General features: G+C 56.1%; 1 protein-coding gene across 7 annotated transcripts in view; it reads left to right on the plus strand.

The window, feature by feature from the left end:
* The window catches only part of TRAF1 (TNF receptor associated factor 1), a 29,619-nt gene extending 13,597 nt beyond the window's left edge, over positions 1 to 16,022 (plus strand). For 4 of the 7 annotated variants that reach the window (XM_027616523.1, XM_027616524.1, XM_027616526.1 and 1 more), the window contains 5 exons: positions 872 to 937; positions 1,449 to 1,859; positions 3,401 to 3,578; positions 5,377 to 5,525; positions 7,368 to 8,559. In XM_027616523.1, coding sequence (XP_027472324.1) covers positions 872 to 937; positions 1,449 to 1,859; positions 3,401 to 3,578; positions 5,377 to 5,525; positions 7,368 to 7,586 — 1,023 coding nt within the window. In that variant the 3' untranslated portion in view covers positions 7,587 to 8,559. The other 3 variants (XR_003523833.2, XR_003523832.2, XM_027616527.2) reach the window with 3 other exon arrangements.
* Positions 16,023 to 16,276: the final 254 nt, after the last annotated feature.

The following is a 16,276-nucleotide window of genomic DNA, read 5'->3' on the forward strand; positions in this document are numbered from 1 at the left end:
ACAAGCCCTTTCTAAATAATGCGTTTTGGGAAAAATTTCCTGCCAATTTCCCATGGGCTTATTCTTGATAAGAGTTGGTGATCTGGTGTGGGAAGAGCCCTGTGGCCATGCTTCTCCCTCGCCGTTCCTTCTTGGGCAGATTCCTTCCCCTCTGTGAGCCTCATTTCTTCATCAGTAAAATGGAACAAAAATCCTCTTCTGCCTTCCTTGTGGTGTTGTTAGGGGCCTGGGAAGAACTGTGATCATGAAAGCATTTTGTAAACTCCTCAGACCTATAAGCAGGTTAACAGTATTGTCCAGTTGCTGTTGAATACTCAGTCCTGTTGGTGTTGCTGCCCTCGGGCTGTCCATTATCTGGAAGGGACGGCAGGTGCAGGGCAGCCGAGCCTCGGTCAGTCACGGGTGGGTGGCTGAGGAGGGAGGCAGTTGGGAATTGTGAGGAGAGGCCCTCTTGGGCTTCAGGAGGCAGAAGGTGCTGAGTCCTGCCACCAGCATGTCCCGAGTGTCCCCTCTGTAATAGACACTGCCCCACCCTGGGAATGCAACTGGGACCCTCAGAGACCCCCCCCAGCCCACTGGGGGCAACCAAACAGGGAATGATGGTTGGAAAGCCGGGTGAGACCCAGCCTGACAGGAGAGAGAGCAGCTCTGCCCAGATCTCAGCAGAGGCCTTGATCCTGTTTTGAAGGAGGGTCCCGGAAGGGCTGATGCTTGCAAGGTGGAAAGCAGTCAGCTAGGCAGAAGGAACAGCATGTGCCAAGTCATGTGGGCCAGCCCAGCTTCTGCCCTGGTGGATCCTCGTGCTTTGCAGAGCCCCATTGGTGGCCACTGGGACCCCCGTAACATCTGGTGACATGGTTATTGTTTCCAGGATCACCCTGAGGAGGCTGAGGCTGAAGTTGGGTGCCCCTTTGCTGGTGTTGGCTGCTCCTACAAGGTAAGCATCTGCATGTGAGAAAGAAGGGTCCACTACAGCCCCAGAGCTCCGGATCTCCTCACTACAGGCCCTCCCAGATTTTCCCATAACACCAAGCTACTCCTCCTGATGTCCCTTACATTAATGACTCTTTGGAGCAACAAATCCCACTAGTAAATCATCTCCATACTGGGGGAAGTTCTTCTGAATGTCTCCCCTGAGCACTGTAGTATCGCTAAAATATGCCCCCCTCACCGCCCCTGCCCCTCTCCGTGGTCCTGAATTAGCACTGCTTTCACAGGCAGGGCAGAATTGTTGCTCCAGAGACTGGGATGCTCCCGGCTCACCCTGGGCATGTCTGATGCCCGGGTCCTCATCCAGATCCCTCTTGCAGCACACAAAGCATCTTCCCTTTTGCTGGGTGAATGGACCTGACTTCCCTTGGCAGCCTTTGGGTAGCCAGACTCTCCCCCACTCCCTGGTTCTCCTCAATTTCCTCCGTTTTCACTGACCAGCCCTGCTCTCTTGGCAGGGGAGCCGAAAGCTCCTGCAGGAGCATGAGGTCACCTCCCAGACCACCCACCTAAACCTGCTTTTGGGGTTCCTGAATCAGCGGAAGGCCCAGCAGGCCTCAGGCCTGGGGTCTAGGCCCATGGCCCTGGAGCAGAATCTGTCAGACCTGCAGCTGCAGGCAGCCGTGGAGGTGGCAGGGGACCTGGAGGTGGACTGCTACCGGGCGCCACGCTCCGAGAGCCAGGACGAGCTGGCCCTGCAGCACTTCATGAAGGAGAAGCTCCTGGCTGAGCTGGAGGGGAAGCTGCGCGTGTTTGAGAACATCGTCGCTGTCCTCAACAAGGAGGTGGAAGCCTCCCACCTGGCTTTAGCAGCCTCCATCCACCAGAGCCAGCTTGACCGGGAGCATATCCTGAGCTTGGAACAACGGGTGAGCATGGGAGGCTAGCTCCCCTTCGAGGTGGGCTCAGGGTGGGGGGTGGGGGGGAGGGGGCGGGCCTTGGGTCTTGTCTCCAGGGCAGTGGACCAGCAGCCTTCCTTCTGAGCATTCTCCCTGCTCCCTCCCCTCCCCTCCCCTCCCCTCCCCCACCACCATCAAAAAGTATCTGTCCTGTGTTCTAGGACCCTCTAGGAAGAGCACTGAATCCCAGTTATAGTCAAGGTCAAACTCCCCCATCCAGTGTGCTTCATTTCCTTTGCTTGAAGTTCTCCTGTGATAGGATACTCCCTTCCCAAGCATTTCATTCCACTGGGGGACATTTTTCACAATGAGAAAGTGCTTCCTTATACAAAACTAAAATCAGCCTCTCTGTGTCTTCCCAGCATTGTCCCTGGCCCTGCGTTTCTGGGCCCCCTGAACAAATCTACCTTCCAGGCCCTGTGACAGCCCTTCCGGGAGAAGCAGTCACTGAGTATTTCCTTCTGGAAGGAAGACACCTGCAGTGTCTTCACCCCTTCCTCAGAGCACCTGGCTTCACGCTGCCTTCATAGGCTCTGGCTCAGTCTCTGAAGGATAGGATTCTACACACTCGGAGTGGGGGTCCCGGACCAACTCCAGATAATCCGGCTGTCTGACAGCTCTTAGTTGAGCAGGACCATGCCCTCCCTTGTTCCAGAGTTTATACTTTTCCTAATATAACCAGTCACCATGCTAATATTGCTGTTTTTTTTTTTTTTTTCTGTCCAGCAACATTCTGTCACTGCCTCATGTTGTGTTGGGCCTGGATTTTAGGTCCAGCTCCGCTGTTAACTTGCTGTGTGGGTCTGGGCAAGTCACTTGCCCTCTCAGAACTTCAGCTTTCCCATCAGGAATATTAGGGACTCAATTTCCTCTAAGGACACCCACTTCCATGCCTTCCTTCCTGACCTGAGCACACCCAAGAATAAGTCTGTGTTTTTTCAGATGTCAATGGGGGGAGCGTACCAGAAGAGCAAGGCAGTGGGTTTGAGTGACCGAGTAAAGCCTTTATTCATGTAACTCTTGCCTCAGTGAGAAGGTGGGCTCCTGAGGCCAGCAGCCGTGTCTCCAGTGCGTCAAGAACCTTCCTGGCTCTAGTCCCTCACGCGTCGTGCAAGGCCTGAAGACAGAGAAAATGAGCATGGGCCCAGGCTTCCTTAGGGGAAACCGTCTCCCTGGTAGGAAGGGCAGAAAGACGTATCTTAAACTGCTGGAAGTGCCCTGCAGAACAGCGCTGAGAGAGACCAGTGGAGCTGGGGCGGTAGTGGGAGGCTTCCCAGAAAAGGGCTGTGTGAGCCAGGCTCCTGATGGCTAAGGAGGAGTTGGCCAGGGAAGAAGAAAGGCCAAGGAGGTCCAGGCAGGAGGGACAGCAGGGACAGAGGCAGATACGCGTGCCCGAGGGAGGCGTGGTCAGGAAGCCAAATTGGGGGCAGTTCTATCTCGGTACCCTACCATCCCCACCCTGTCCCCAAGCTGTGCTCTGGGTGTCCCTGGCTGAATGGGCTTCCCTGCAGGTGGTGGAGCTGCAGCAGACCCTGACTCAGAAAGACCAGGCCCTGGGCAAGCTGGAGCAGAGCCTCCGCCTCATGGAGGAGGCCTCCTTCGATGGCACCTTTCTCTGGAAGATCACCAATGTCACCAGGCGCTGCCACGAGTCAGCCTGTGGCAGGACCCTCAGCCTCTTCTCCCCAGGTACCATCTCCCCAGGGGCGCAGGCCAGCAGGGGGCGGCAGGCTTCCCTGGGCCCGGGAAACCAGCAGGGACAGCGGCCACGCTGGGGTCGTGGAGGTGGAGGTGGCAGGCTCCCTGCTCAGCCACGCGGAGCATGGGCTGTTTGAACTGGGCACGCCTTCTGCCTCCCTGACATCAGTCAGTCGTATTCTGCAAATAGGAATAAGATTGTTATCTGCTTCCTGTGGGTCTCGGATGTGACAGAGAGAGTGCTCTGAGCCAGAGCTTGTGGAAATGAGAGGCGTGCAGAGGATGCTCCCCACAGGTGCTTACCGTAGGAACCCTGCCCTCAGAGCGCCGGTGGTCCGAAATAAGGCCAGTGGAGAATGAAGTGAAATGTGTGGTTGTAGATCGTGAGTGGCATGGGAGTGAGTGCTGTGCAAATCCGAGAAGTTCTCGTTCATTTCTGGGGCCCCCAGGCCTGGTGCAGTATCATGCAAGGCATAGTTACTCAGGAGGTGTTTCTCTTGGTTTTTGGTTCTTTAAAAGATTTTACTTATTTATTTGAGAGAGGGAGTGAGCGAAAGCGAGAGCACATGAGTGGGGGCAGAAGGAGAAGCAGGCTCCCCGCTGAGCAAGAAGCCCGACGACGCAGGGCTGGATCCCAGGACCCCGGGATCATGACCTGAGCGCAAAGGACTGAGCCACCCAGGTGCCCCAGTAGATGTTTCTCTTTATTAATTGGTCTCCATTGATGTAACGACATGTATATTTGTGCGTAAAATGCTCAGACCTGTATGCTTTTCCTCTCTCACACGTGCGCATCTAAGTAAGCGGGTAGACCGTTAAGAGGATTTCTGCGGATGACGATTTTAATAGCCTCGCACATTTGCCCGGGCTTCATACCCTTCCTGTCCATCAGCTCCTCTCTTCCACCCACCACCAACAGGGCTGGGATCCACATAGGCACTGGCGTTTGCCCCAAGCCACAGAGCAGGGCTGGCTCCCGCAGCCGGGCCCCTGTCCTTGGGAGCAGCCCCCTTCATGGGGTGGCCTCACCTCCTCCACAGAGCCCTCCCCCCCACCCCACCCTTCTTTCCAAAGAGGAAAAAAAGAAGCAGTGTCTCTGACTTCCTGTCAGAGACTCTACCAAGATGTAAGGGGACAGATGAGTCAGACTGTCAGCCCGTTCTTCCTCCACCTCTTCCTGCCTGCTTCCCTGGCCTGTCCCCCCACCCCAGCCCCTCCGAGAGGGGCCCTCACTCTGACAGCCACTGGCCCCCACACTTGGTTGGCCCTTTCAGCTGCCCACATGCGTAATCAGCAGGGGATGATTCATCCCCCGGGGGCCTTCGCCAAGGTGGCTCCCCCAGCTTCCATGCTTGGGGCCACTTGGCCTAGGGCCGCAGAAAGAGGTCAGTGTTGTGAGGCAGGAGACTGGGCCCAGCCACTTCCCCTCGCTGGGCTTGGTTTCCCCACTGCAAAGTGCAGGTTGGTTAAGTCAAAAGTGGGGTGCCAGGGCCAGCAGCATCACTGTCCCCTGTTAGAGATGCACATCCTCAGGCCTCGCCCGGCACTCGGGAGTCAAACTACGGGCCCGGCAATCTGTGGTGCAGACGGCTGGTTGACAGCCACTGGGCCAGATGATCTCCAGGAGCCCGGTTGGTCCTCCTTAACGCTCTAGAATTGAGACGAGTGCTGCGCTCCAGCCCCAGATTGCTTAGTTCTGAGCCACCGACCTTGGGCATGCCAGTTACCTGGTCGGAGCGGTGGACACGGTCCAGCTCCCCCGGTGCTGACTCCGCCTTCCACACTTCAGCTTTCTACACTGCCAAGTACGGCTACAAACTCTGCCTGCGTCTCTACCTGAACGGAGACGGGACGGGAAAGAGGACCCACCTGTCGCTCTTCATCGTGATCATGAGAGGGGAGTACGATGCTCTGCTGCCCTGGCCTTTTCGGAACAAGGTATGGGCCGGGCGGGGGAGGGGGCGAGCCTGGGGCCTGGTCCTCTCTGCTTTTTCACTTTCACCTTTTATAAAACAAGAGCCTGAGTCCACATCTAGTGCCCATGGGTATCATGAGTCCAGGGGCTAAAATGCCTGGAGCAGCGCCCCAGGAAGGCAGGTAGCAATGAAATTCACGTGATGGGGTAAATAAGGAGAACTGCCTGGAGGAGGTGCTGTGGGGCCAGTGTGAATTGGAGAAAGGGAAGGAGGCAGCTACCACAACACCCCTTTGAGAATGGCCAAAACACCGACAACGCCAGATGTTGGCGAGGGTGTGGAACAGTCAGAACTCTCGTTCACAGCTGGCTGGAATGCAAGACAGAAGAGAGTTTGGCAGTTTCTGACAAAGCGAAACATACTCTCACCCTGTGACCCAGAAGCCACCCTCCTTGGTATTTACCCACATGAGCTGAAAACTTTGGTTCTCAAGAACCTGCACACAGATGTTTATAGTAGCTTCGTTGAGAATTGCCAAAGCTTGGAAGGAGCCAGGGTGCCCCTCCCTGGGTGAGTGGATGCATGAACTGCGGGGCGTTGAGACAGCGGGATATTGTGACTGCTAAAATGACACGAGCCAGCAGGCCATGGAAAGACCTAGAGGACCCATAGAGGCCTATCCCTGAGTGAAAGAAACCATTGTGAAAGGGCATGCACAGCACCATCCCAGCTCTGGGACGTCCTGGGAACGGCACCACTGTGGAGACCGGGAGAGATCAGTCGTTGCCAGGGGTCGAGTGGAGGCAGAGCACAGTGTATTTTTAGGGCAGTGAAACTCTTCTGGGTGCTCTAATTCTGGATACGTGTCATCACACATTTGTCCAAACCCAGAGAATGAGCGCACAGCACCGAGGGTGAACCCAGAGGTAAACCGTGGACTGCGCTTGTAGCAAATGCACCACTGTGGTGCAGGATGCCGGCCAGGGGAGGGTAGGCTGCGTGGGAAATCTCTACAGTGAGATTTGCTTGTGCTGCGCACCAAAAACTGCTCGAAAAAACACAATCTGTTAAAAATATTTAGAAGGACGACAGGAGCGGGGAGGTGAGGCCTTCCCTGCAGGTGAACCGGCAAGGGGGGAGGGGAAGGAAGGGGTGGAGGGAGAGAGGGCAAACAGGTGGGGCAGGGTGGGGATACCACAGTGGTCTGGATATGAGTCACTAGGTCAGTGGTTCCCAGGCCTGCCAGGGAGGGTTTGAAAATACCCAACGGCTAGGTCTCACTCCAGTACGTGGTGAGGCCCGAGCGTCAGGGTTTTTAAAACCTTCCCAGGGCCTTCTAAACTGCAGCCCAATCTGAAAACTACTGTGGCTGGCTGTGAGTGTCTCAGGGACATGTGCCAGAGAAGGGGGTCTGTGTCACTCGGCGTCTTGGGGCACGCGTTCGTGTTTCGGGACACGGATTGACAGCCCCTCCAGGGAAGGCCTGTCTGTTCTTGTCCCTCTGCCTTGCTCCAGGAGATCCCAGCTGTAGTTGATGGATGAAACATTCCAGAGCAGGAAGGGGCATCGTAGGTTACGGAGTCTGGCCTCCTCGTCAGTGCCTGGTCCCACCTTTAGCCCCCACCATCCACCTAGAGTTGACCGTGGCTCTGAATTCCCGGTGGAAAGAACATCTGATCCCTACTCGCAGGGCAACCCTTGAAGACTTCCAATCCCGGGGGCCTTGCCACATGCCAAACGCGGTCCTTACGTTGTTTCTTTGACTCTTCATCAGCCTGAGCTGGGGTCAGAGGGGCCGTACGGGGGTCCCTCGGTGCTGCTGCCCAGGGCCTGACCCCCCCCCCACCTGCCCCCTACCATGCAGGTCACCTTCATGCTGCTCGACCAGAACAACCGCGAGCATGCCATCGACGCCTTCCGGCCTGACCTGAGCTCAGCATCCTTCCAGCGGCCCCAGGGTGAGACCAACGTGGCCAGTGGCTGCCCGCTCTTCTTCCCCCTCAACAGGCTACAGTCGCCCAAGCACGCCTACGTGAAGGATGACACCATGTTCCTCAAGTGCATCGTGGAGACAAGCGCTTAGGGCGGGGAGGGCCGCGCCGGCCGCACCTGACTCCCGAGGGAGCACCAGAGTACGCTGGGGTGGGGGGGGCTTAGTACGATGACCGAGGTCCTGTCCGTGGTGCCCAGGATCCTGGGGCACCGCGATGGCCCGGGCCGGCATGATCTGAGCAGGACTGACTGACTGTGGCTGGCTGTCAGCTTCGGCGGCGGCGACGGGGCCCAGGGTTGGGCCCACAAAGGTCCGGAAGGAGGCGGTAGCAGGACTGTTGTCCTCTGCGCTGACCACAGGACACTGGAGTCACTCCAGCCCTGCATGTTGAGGCAGCCTGTGACCAAGATGGGGCGGGAAGAGGGACCGGGCCTGGGGCATGGAGGGTGAGCAGGGGGAGGAGGAAAGAAGCTCTCTGAGCAAAGCAGCTCTCTGGACAGGAAGGCCTCTGTACTGGGGTGGGGAGGGCAGGGTGGCATCAAGTTGGGACTTGGGTTTGAAGACCTTGAGGCTCCTTCCAGCCCAGAAAGCCTCCAGGTCTGGGCCTCCTGGTGCAGGAGAGTCCTAGGGCTGCAGGGGTGCTAGAAACATTCAGGAGCCTTGTGGCCTCCAGTTTCCTCTGTCACCTTCAGTGCCACCATGTGGCCGAGCTGGCCCGCGCAGCACCTGCCACCCCGGGTCTGGCAGCCCCATTTCCCAGCATGCAGGGGCCCACGCAGGCCCGTGTCCTGTGCCTCCGCTAGCAGGGCTCCCCTTCACCACCTCCAGGTGAAAACAGGTCCCTCAGCTCCCAGGAGCAGCGAGAAGAAAGGTGGAGGAGGGGGCCATAAACCCTCCGCTCCCCCTCCCTCAGAGGCCCCACCTTCGGCACTTTCCAGAATCTCATGTCACCTAATTAACCGAGGTGTTTCCTTCTTTCAGTTGACTGATCGGGGCCTCTGAGCCACTGAGCAGAGGTTGTCCTTTTAAATACGTATAAAACCAAAGAAAGAGATGGTTTTCATTTCTGTTGTGGTTTTCATGCAGTGCTTGATGGTGGGAGTTGGTTTGAACTGTGCCAAATTTGAAAAGCCCATTGCCAAGTCCTGGGTGGTGCTGTGAGTCTCGCAGAGGATGCCCCTTAGCCCGCAGGAGCATCTCCTCCAGGCACCGGGCTCCTCCTCTCTCTGCTGGGGAGAGCCTCCCCAGCCTGCCTCCCATGCTGGGTCCTGAGAACCGCAAAGGGGATGCCACACATAAGAGGCTGCTTAGAGCCCCAACATTGCTGTCACCTGGCCTGGCCTGGCCGTGGCCCACACCTGTCTTCCCGCCATGCAGGCCTCACACAACCAGTTCCTGCAGGGACCTTCCCCCGGCTTCCCAGAGACTGAGCCTTCATGTGGCCGCCCGGGGCTCCAGCTCGGGACCTCACTCCTCTGCCCACCAGCCTTCCTACAGCTTACTCGCCCTCTGCTTGCAAGGCTGCAGCAGACTTCACTCCTCACACCTTCAGGGTTCTCATCTGTAAAATGGGCCAGCAGCCCTGCCCGTTCTCCCTAGCACAGCGCCTGTCATGTACCAGAAAACCCAGATCCAACCTGGGCCCAAACCTGGTATCCCGTTGTGCCTGAGCCTCTTTATTTGAACACAGGGGGGCAGCCCCCTCCCCGGCCCTGCCCAGCTCACGGGGTTTTTACGAGGCCCAAATACAAGAAGGGGACATACTAGTGCTTTGTGCTGAGGCACCTTGCCGTGTGTGACGGGCTGCAGACGTGTCAGGGCTTTTCCTCGCCCCTGGTGCCGACAGGCAAGCCGGCAATGGAGACAGACCTGCTTCCCCTCGACAAGTGGGAATAACAAGCAAAGGTCTGGCCCAGCAAGTTCTGGGAGCTTCTGCCTCAGCACTGGTGTCCTGGCAAATCCATCTTCATCCCTGCCTGCTGAGTGCTGAGCTAATGGGATTGAGGACAAGCTGCTTCTGAAGACAACCATTACTCTTGCCTTTGCTCGCTGGTTTCGGGCGGGAAGAGTACTTCTAACTGTGAGTCACAGCCACCGTTCCAACAAAGCCTTACTGAGACCCACCTGTCACCCACTGGCTAGACACTAGGGGGGAAAGGTAAGACATGCACCCCACCCTCAATAACTCTTAGTTCAGGGCAGGAAGCAGGTCCATAAGTAGATCGTTGAGACTGATACAGAAGAGTAGCTCGGAGAGAGCACCAGATCCCAGGTCCACTGGGTGAAGCAGGGAGGGAGGGCTTCATGGAAGAGGTGACATTTAAACTCAGCCTCAAAATATTTTGAGATGCAGAGGATCGGGGTGTGGGGGAGAGGAAAGACCCCAAGGTGGGGAGCAGTCTCGGCTTCGGGTGGGGTGTGTGAGGCAGAAGCATGGAGGGGGAGGGGAAAGCATATCGAAGGCATCAGGGGGGGTCCAAGCTGCCTGAAAACAGGGGACATGGGGGGCTGGGAGGGCTCAGATCACCTGCAGGTGGTCCTTTGGGCTGTTCGCAGCAGGATGAGACAATAAGTTCGAACATTTACCGACGCATCTTGCAGCAAAGCCCTGAGTTTAGTGCACAGAGCGCTTGACTCCTCACAGCGTTCTGGTGATTCCAGGGGAGGGAAGGCAAGACAGAGGCCAAGCCACCGTTTCATTGGATCCTCACTACTCCCCTGTGATGCGGGCGGCACGGAATCCCATCTTAAGGCCCGGGAAGCTAAGGCCAAAGAAGCCAGGTGCCTTGCCCACGGTCAGGTGGGAGCAGGGGAGACAGCTGGAGTTAGAAGTTTATTTTCCTTCTAACGTGAGTTGAGGTCACGTCCTCACGGAGACCTCCGGAGGCAGCGGGTCCCTCTGCCGCCCACAGAGGGCCAGCCCGGCAGCCACCACCACCGCCCCCCAGGCCAACCCCGACCGCCCCTGGGAGGAGAGGGTGAGCATGGTCAGCACCCAGCACATCTGTCCACAGGCGCCTCATTGTGATTCTCTGACAGCCCTGAACAATACCCACAGCCACTTTTTATGCCTCTCATTGCTGATTGCTTACTGTAAGAGACACACATTGTAGAAAAATTAGGGGGAAGAAAAGTACAAAAGTACAATATAGGAAGAAGTAAGTCACCCATGAGCCCAGTGTCAAGAGGGACTAGGGACATCTTAGCAAATTTTCTTTGTCTTTTTGAAACAGTGGATACAAACATACACATAGACTTTTTTTTTTTTTTTTGAGAGAGAGAGTGAGCACATGAGTGGGGAGGTGCAGAGGGAGAAGGAGAGAGAACCGTAAGGGTACACGCCCAGCGCAGAGCCCAACACGGGGCTCCGTCCCACGGCCCTGAGATCATGACCTGAGCCGAAATCAAGAGTTGGCTGCTTAACCGACTGTGCCACCAAGGCGCCCCCACACGCATAGACTTTTTAAAATGCAATGAGGGGCGCCTGGGTGGCTCAATTGTTGGGCATCTGCCTTCAGCTCAGGTCGTGATCCCAGGGTCCTGGGATCGAGCCCCCCCATCGGGCTCCCTGCTCCGCGGGAAGCCTGCTTCTCCCTCCCCCGCTCCCCCTGCTTGTGTTCCCTCTCTCGCTGTGTCTCTGTCAAATAAATCTTTAAAAAAAATAAAAAATAAAATGCAATGAAAATCGTACCAATTACAGCTTTACGCTCTCCTGTTTTCATGAACATCCCATCATAACATTTTGCCTCTTTTTGTAGACAAAGGCACAGAAACTAAGCGAAGGCAAGCAGCTCACCCAAGGCCACTCCAGACCCGTGGTGAGATAGGGACTCACACTCCTGATGTGATTCGCACTCAGATGGAGAAACTGAGGCACAGACAAGGGGAGTGGCCCACATGAGACTGCATTCCTCCTGAGGGGTAAGCCCCCAGCAAAGGTCTAGACTCTTCTCTGTCCTGCATCCGGTGCCCAGCAGGGCTCGGGGAGATCCAGGAGAGGATTTTCTTTGTGGGTCTAGAAGAGACAACAGGCCCCGAAGCTGGTGGACAGGACACCATGCCCACCGCCTGGGCCATGGGAGAGTGAACCGTCCTCTGCCTTCAACCGCTGAACCCCAGCAGAGCAAACAGGGCATGCTCTCCCCTACTTCCCCCTGCTTCCCTGCTGACCTCGAGAGCAGAGACTGGCTAAGCCTCGGTTTCCACTTCCACCCCGTGGGTGAACATTCTAACACCCCAGTGTTGTGGCAAGGGTGCCTGGGTCACAGAAACCACTGGCTTTGGGCACTGGGGGGTCCCTGGTCGAATAATAATAGAAGCAAGGATCCCCAACAGCCATGAAGTGCCTGGCTGCATGTAGCCCTTCAGGACCTCGCGGAAACCCCACGAGGAAGCATGGTGATGATCTTCCCGGGGTGATGGACAAGGAAACCCAAGCTCTGAGGAGTAAAAACTACACCCCCAAGGTCACACAAGGGCCAAGAGCCAGAACTTGAACCCAGATCAGTCTATGCGAGCTCCAAACCCTTCAGTCCAGTGACTTGATCTGCATAATGTGGAGATGGCACCGCAAGGTGAGACCCAGTTTTAGTTCTGCACAGACTGCAAATTGATTTTTTAAAACAGCCCTGACAAAATGATGACAGCTATCACTTACTGAGCACCTGCTTGCTTTACTTGCAAGCACCACGCTTAATACTCATAACTGGCCTGGGAGGAAGTATCCTTTTCTTCACTTTACAGATGGAGATATAAGTTCAGAGGGGCCAGGCAACTTCCTGAAGGTCACACAGCTAATAGGCAGATCTCTGCCCCCACAGCCAGAGGCTTTGCCCGTTGTCGCGTCCTCTCCAGTGCTTTGGGGAAGTGGGAGAGGGTCAGACAAATGAGAAGTGATGGGTCTTCTGGACCGGCTGTCAGCCCTTCTTCTCCAGGGGCACCCCACCCTGCAGCACCACAAGGGTGGAATTGTCAGGCCATGGGAAGGAGAAAGATGGAGTCAGGGGCCAGGGGGGCCGCTGGTGTGCCAGTGACCCTTTGCCAGGAGCTGGATCTCACTTGCCACCTCCATAGCAGGGACATGTTTGTGTTAAGCAACACAAATTCATGTGGTCCAGAGTCTGGGAGGCCATTCCAGAGGTGGAGCTGGGCCCGGACTTTCTTCCTTCTCGGGTCCTTTCCTCAATCCCCACCCATCTCATGGCATTTTCCTCCTCAGAAAACCTGCCGTGTATGGTGCTGATGTTGTTGTGGCTCTTAGGGCTGATGGCCGAGCAAGCAGGAGGTCAAGGTCACTCAGCAGGTTGGTGGCTCAGGGTGGCGGCCAGTGGTTCCTCTCTTGTGGAGGAGGTCAGCTGGGCCCTCGTCCCTCCCCGCCTGCCCTGCGGACCCTGTCCCCACGCCCTGGGGCAGTGGGCTCCCTTCTAGCCACGAACTCTCCGTTCTCTTTGTACAAGTGAAAAGGAGCTCAGAGGAGAAAAGTGACTCACGCGGGGGCACCCAGCTGCCAAGAGGCAGAGCCTGCCTGGGACCTGGGTCTTCTGCCACAACGCCCAGCCCTTCCTCCTGCACCCACTAACTTGTAGGTATCGATCCTGAAGATTCTCTTTATGGAAACAACTGATCTCTGTCCCCACTCCCACCCCCAAGCACAGCTCCAACTGTCAAGAAATCCCAGGGCCAGCAGTGGGGCGGCATCTGCCTGGGACTCAAGCATCTGGGACAGTGGTTGAGAAAGCTTTCTGCAGCTGCTGTCCTCCCACGGATGTCTGGTGGGGGCCGGGTGGGTGTAATGAAGTCTCTCGGAACCCCCAAGACCAGCGGAATGTCCAGTGTCCAGCCTCCCCAGGACTCCACACTCTTGCTGCGGGATCTTGAGCCAGGCATCTGCCATCTCTGAGCCCATTTTCCCATCTGCACAGTGGACAGGTAGGTGGTGATGGATACAGGCCTCCAGCTCTGATCAGGTTGGATTCTGGGCACAAAGAGTCTGACTAAGAGAGGCCCCCTTCCCATGGGAATCTTCGGTGATATCTTTTCGAGGCCCTGGCCCCTGCTTCTTGAGGACCTAAGGATCTGGCCCTGTCTGCCCTCACAGGGCCATGGTCAGGGCATCCCCACAGCACATGAGCTGGATTCCCTCAGTGAGGGGTCAAGGAGTGCAGACCACTTAAGACTCACACCCCAAGCCTCACACTCGCATTTGGTCAGGAGTACATGTGTTGGAGTCCAACAGTCCTGTTGAAGTCCTGGCTCTGTCATCTCGTAGCTGGGTATCCTTGGGCAAGTTATTTAACAGCTCTGTGCCTCAGTTTCCCTACGTGTGAAATGGTGATAATAAATCCCTACCTCGTGGGGGTGTTGTGGGATGATGGAAGCCCTACCCCCAGCATGGAAGCTGCTGAGCTAGCGGGTCAGATTAATACCAGGAGCATGCCTGTTTTCAGAGCCTTACCACCGATGCTGGCCGCCACTCCTTCCGGCCCAGGGGTCTCCCTGCAGCTCCGAAGGACAGCCCTGCCCGGCCCAGGGTTCGAGATGGAACCGGAATGCTGGGAGGGAGGGGAGAAGCTGACACAGACCACAGCCACCCTGGGGTTCCTCTTCCATCCCTGCCTCTCACGCTGGCTCCCACAAGCTGGCTGGCCCTGCCTCCTGGTGGAGGGGAGAGTTTGGCTCAGGAACAGGCTATCTCTTGGCCCCTGTAACGACAGGGAAGGGTGCCCCAGAAGGCGAGCACCTCTGGTCTGAGCCCCAGCCAGCAGCAGGAGGGGTCAGAACAGGAGCCCCAGGCTCAGTCTCCTCCACCCCCTCGGCCTCAAAGAGCACTTGACTGGTCCCCTCCCCGCAACCAAAACACAGCCCCCACAGGAGGGGCTGAGCTAGGTGAGGGCCAAGCCTTGGGGAGGTCACATTCCAGGAAAGGGCTGCAGGCCCCTTGTCAACAAGGAGAAAGCCAGCTTCCTGCTGCTCCTGAGACTTGGTTCTAGAAGGGGGGAGAAAGGATAGACAGGAAGACAGGAAGAGCTTGTGAGGACGCTCAGCAGGCCCCCTGAGGTCCTCTGAGGTATCTTTCCAGTGCACTGCAAGCTAGGGAGACAGGGGGTTCAGCTGCCTTTGCCCTGGATAAATACTTAATGCCTGCGCCCAGGTGTCATTGAGACCTTCCTTCACACAACCCTCTGTTCCCGAGCACGTTCAAACCTGAGACATCCTTTGATCTTCGCAACAGCCCTGAAAATATGCCATTACTGTTTGCATTTTATTTATTTTTATTTTTTTAAGTAGGCGCCACACCCAGCGTGGAGCCTAACTCGGGACTTGAACTCACGACCCTGAGATCAAGACCAGAGCTGAGATCAAGAGTCAGATTCTTAACCAACTGAGCCACCCAGGTGCCCCACTATTTGCATGTTATAGGCGAGGAGACTGGGGCTCATAGGGGATGGGCAGTGTGACATGGATGGGAAGTTCCCACTGGATCCCCTCCCTGGCTCAGCTACCAACTCACTGGGAACCTTTAGCAAGCCTCTTCCAGCTCTGGGCCTCAGTTTACCCATGTGTAAAAGGAGGCTGCTGAACCAATGGCCTCTGAGGACCCTCCCAGCAGTGAGGTCTCCCACCACGGGGCAGCAACAACCTCCAGCCTGCCCCTCTTACATTTAAATAAGCACTTACATGCCCACTAGTTCGTTGCATTTTGTCAAGCATGGATTATTATCCACCCCATTTCATGCACAAGGAAAGTACAGTCAAGCAGGGATGTGAAACGACTTGCCCAAGATCCCACCACGTGTTGGTGGCAGGGCTGCCCTGTGAAGCTAGGAGATCTCACCAGACTTTTCACCTTGATTCCCTGGAGCTGCGCTGTCCGGTCCGTTAGTCACCACATCCACATCCTGATCGCCAAACCTCTGCAGATGCCACCTTTCATGGCAGAGGGACTTCGCTGATGTGGTGAAGGATCTTGGGACAGGGAGGTTCTCCTGGATCGTCTGGCTGGGCTGAGTATCATCGCAAGGGCTCTCATAACTGGGGAGTCAAGAGGGTCCGAGTCGGGGAAAGCAAAGTGACAGCCAAAGTAGGGGGAGAGATGTACCCATGGAAGCAGGGGTTGGAATGATGCACTTTGAAGATGGGGGATGGGACGGATGGATGGAATGCAGGTGGAAAAGCCAAGGAAGGAATTCTCCCCTGGAGTCTCCAGGACGAACACAGCCCTGCCGACACCTTGATTTTAGCCCCGTAAGGCTCATTTCAAAACTTCAAGCGTCCAGAATGGTAAGATGGTAAATGTGTGCTGTTCTGAGCCACTGACACTGTGAAAATGTGTTACACCTGCAGTCAGAGCTAATACAGGGCTTGAAATGTGGCCGCTCCAAATTGAGATGAGCCTCAAGTCTAAAACACACAGCACTTCCCAGACTTAGTAGAAAAAGGAGAATTTATTTCATTACTATTTTTTATATTGAGAACATGTTGAAATGATCAATATGTCATCCTATTAGATTAAATCTATTATTACAATTCATTTTTCCTGTTTTTTTTTTTTAATGTCAGTATTAGAAACTTTGGGATTACATATGTAGCTCACATTGCATCACTGTGGGTCAGCACTAGAGGACTTTGCTCATTGCCTTGGCTGGAAGGAGCAGCCCCCCCGCTTGGTGGGGATGGGGACCTTGTGCTGGGTGAAAAGATTAGCCCCCCCCACACACACTGCGGGCGAGGGTGCTGGTGGTGGGTGGGTGTCCCGGCGCCCTCCTCCCCCACTCCGATCT

The sequence above is a fragment of the Zalophus californianus genome, chromosome 13 (assembly GCF_009762305.2).
Source record: "Zalophus californianus isolate mZalCal1 chromosome 13, mZalCal1.pri.v2, whole genome shotgun sequence".
Taxonomy (NCBI): Eukaryota; Metazoa; Chordata; class Mammalia; order Carnivora; family Otariidae; genus Zalophus; species Zalophus californianus.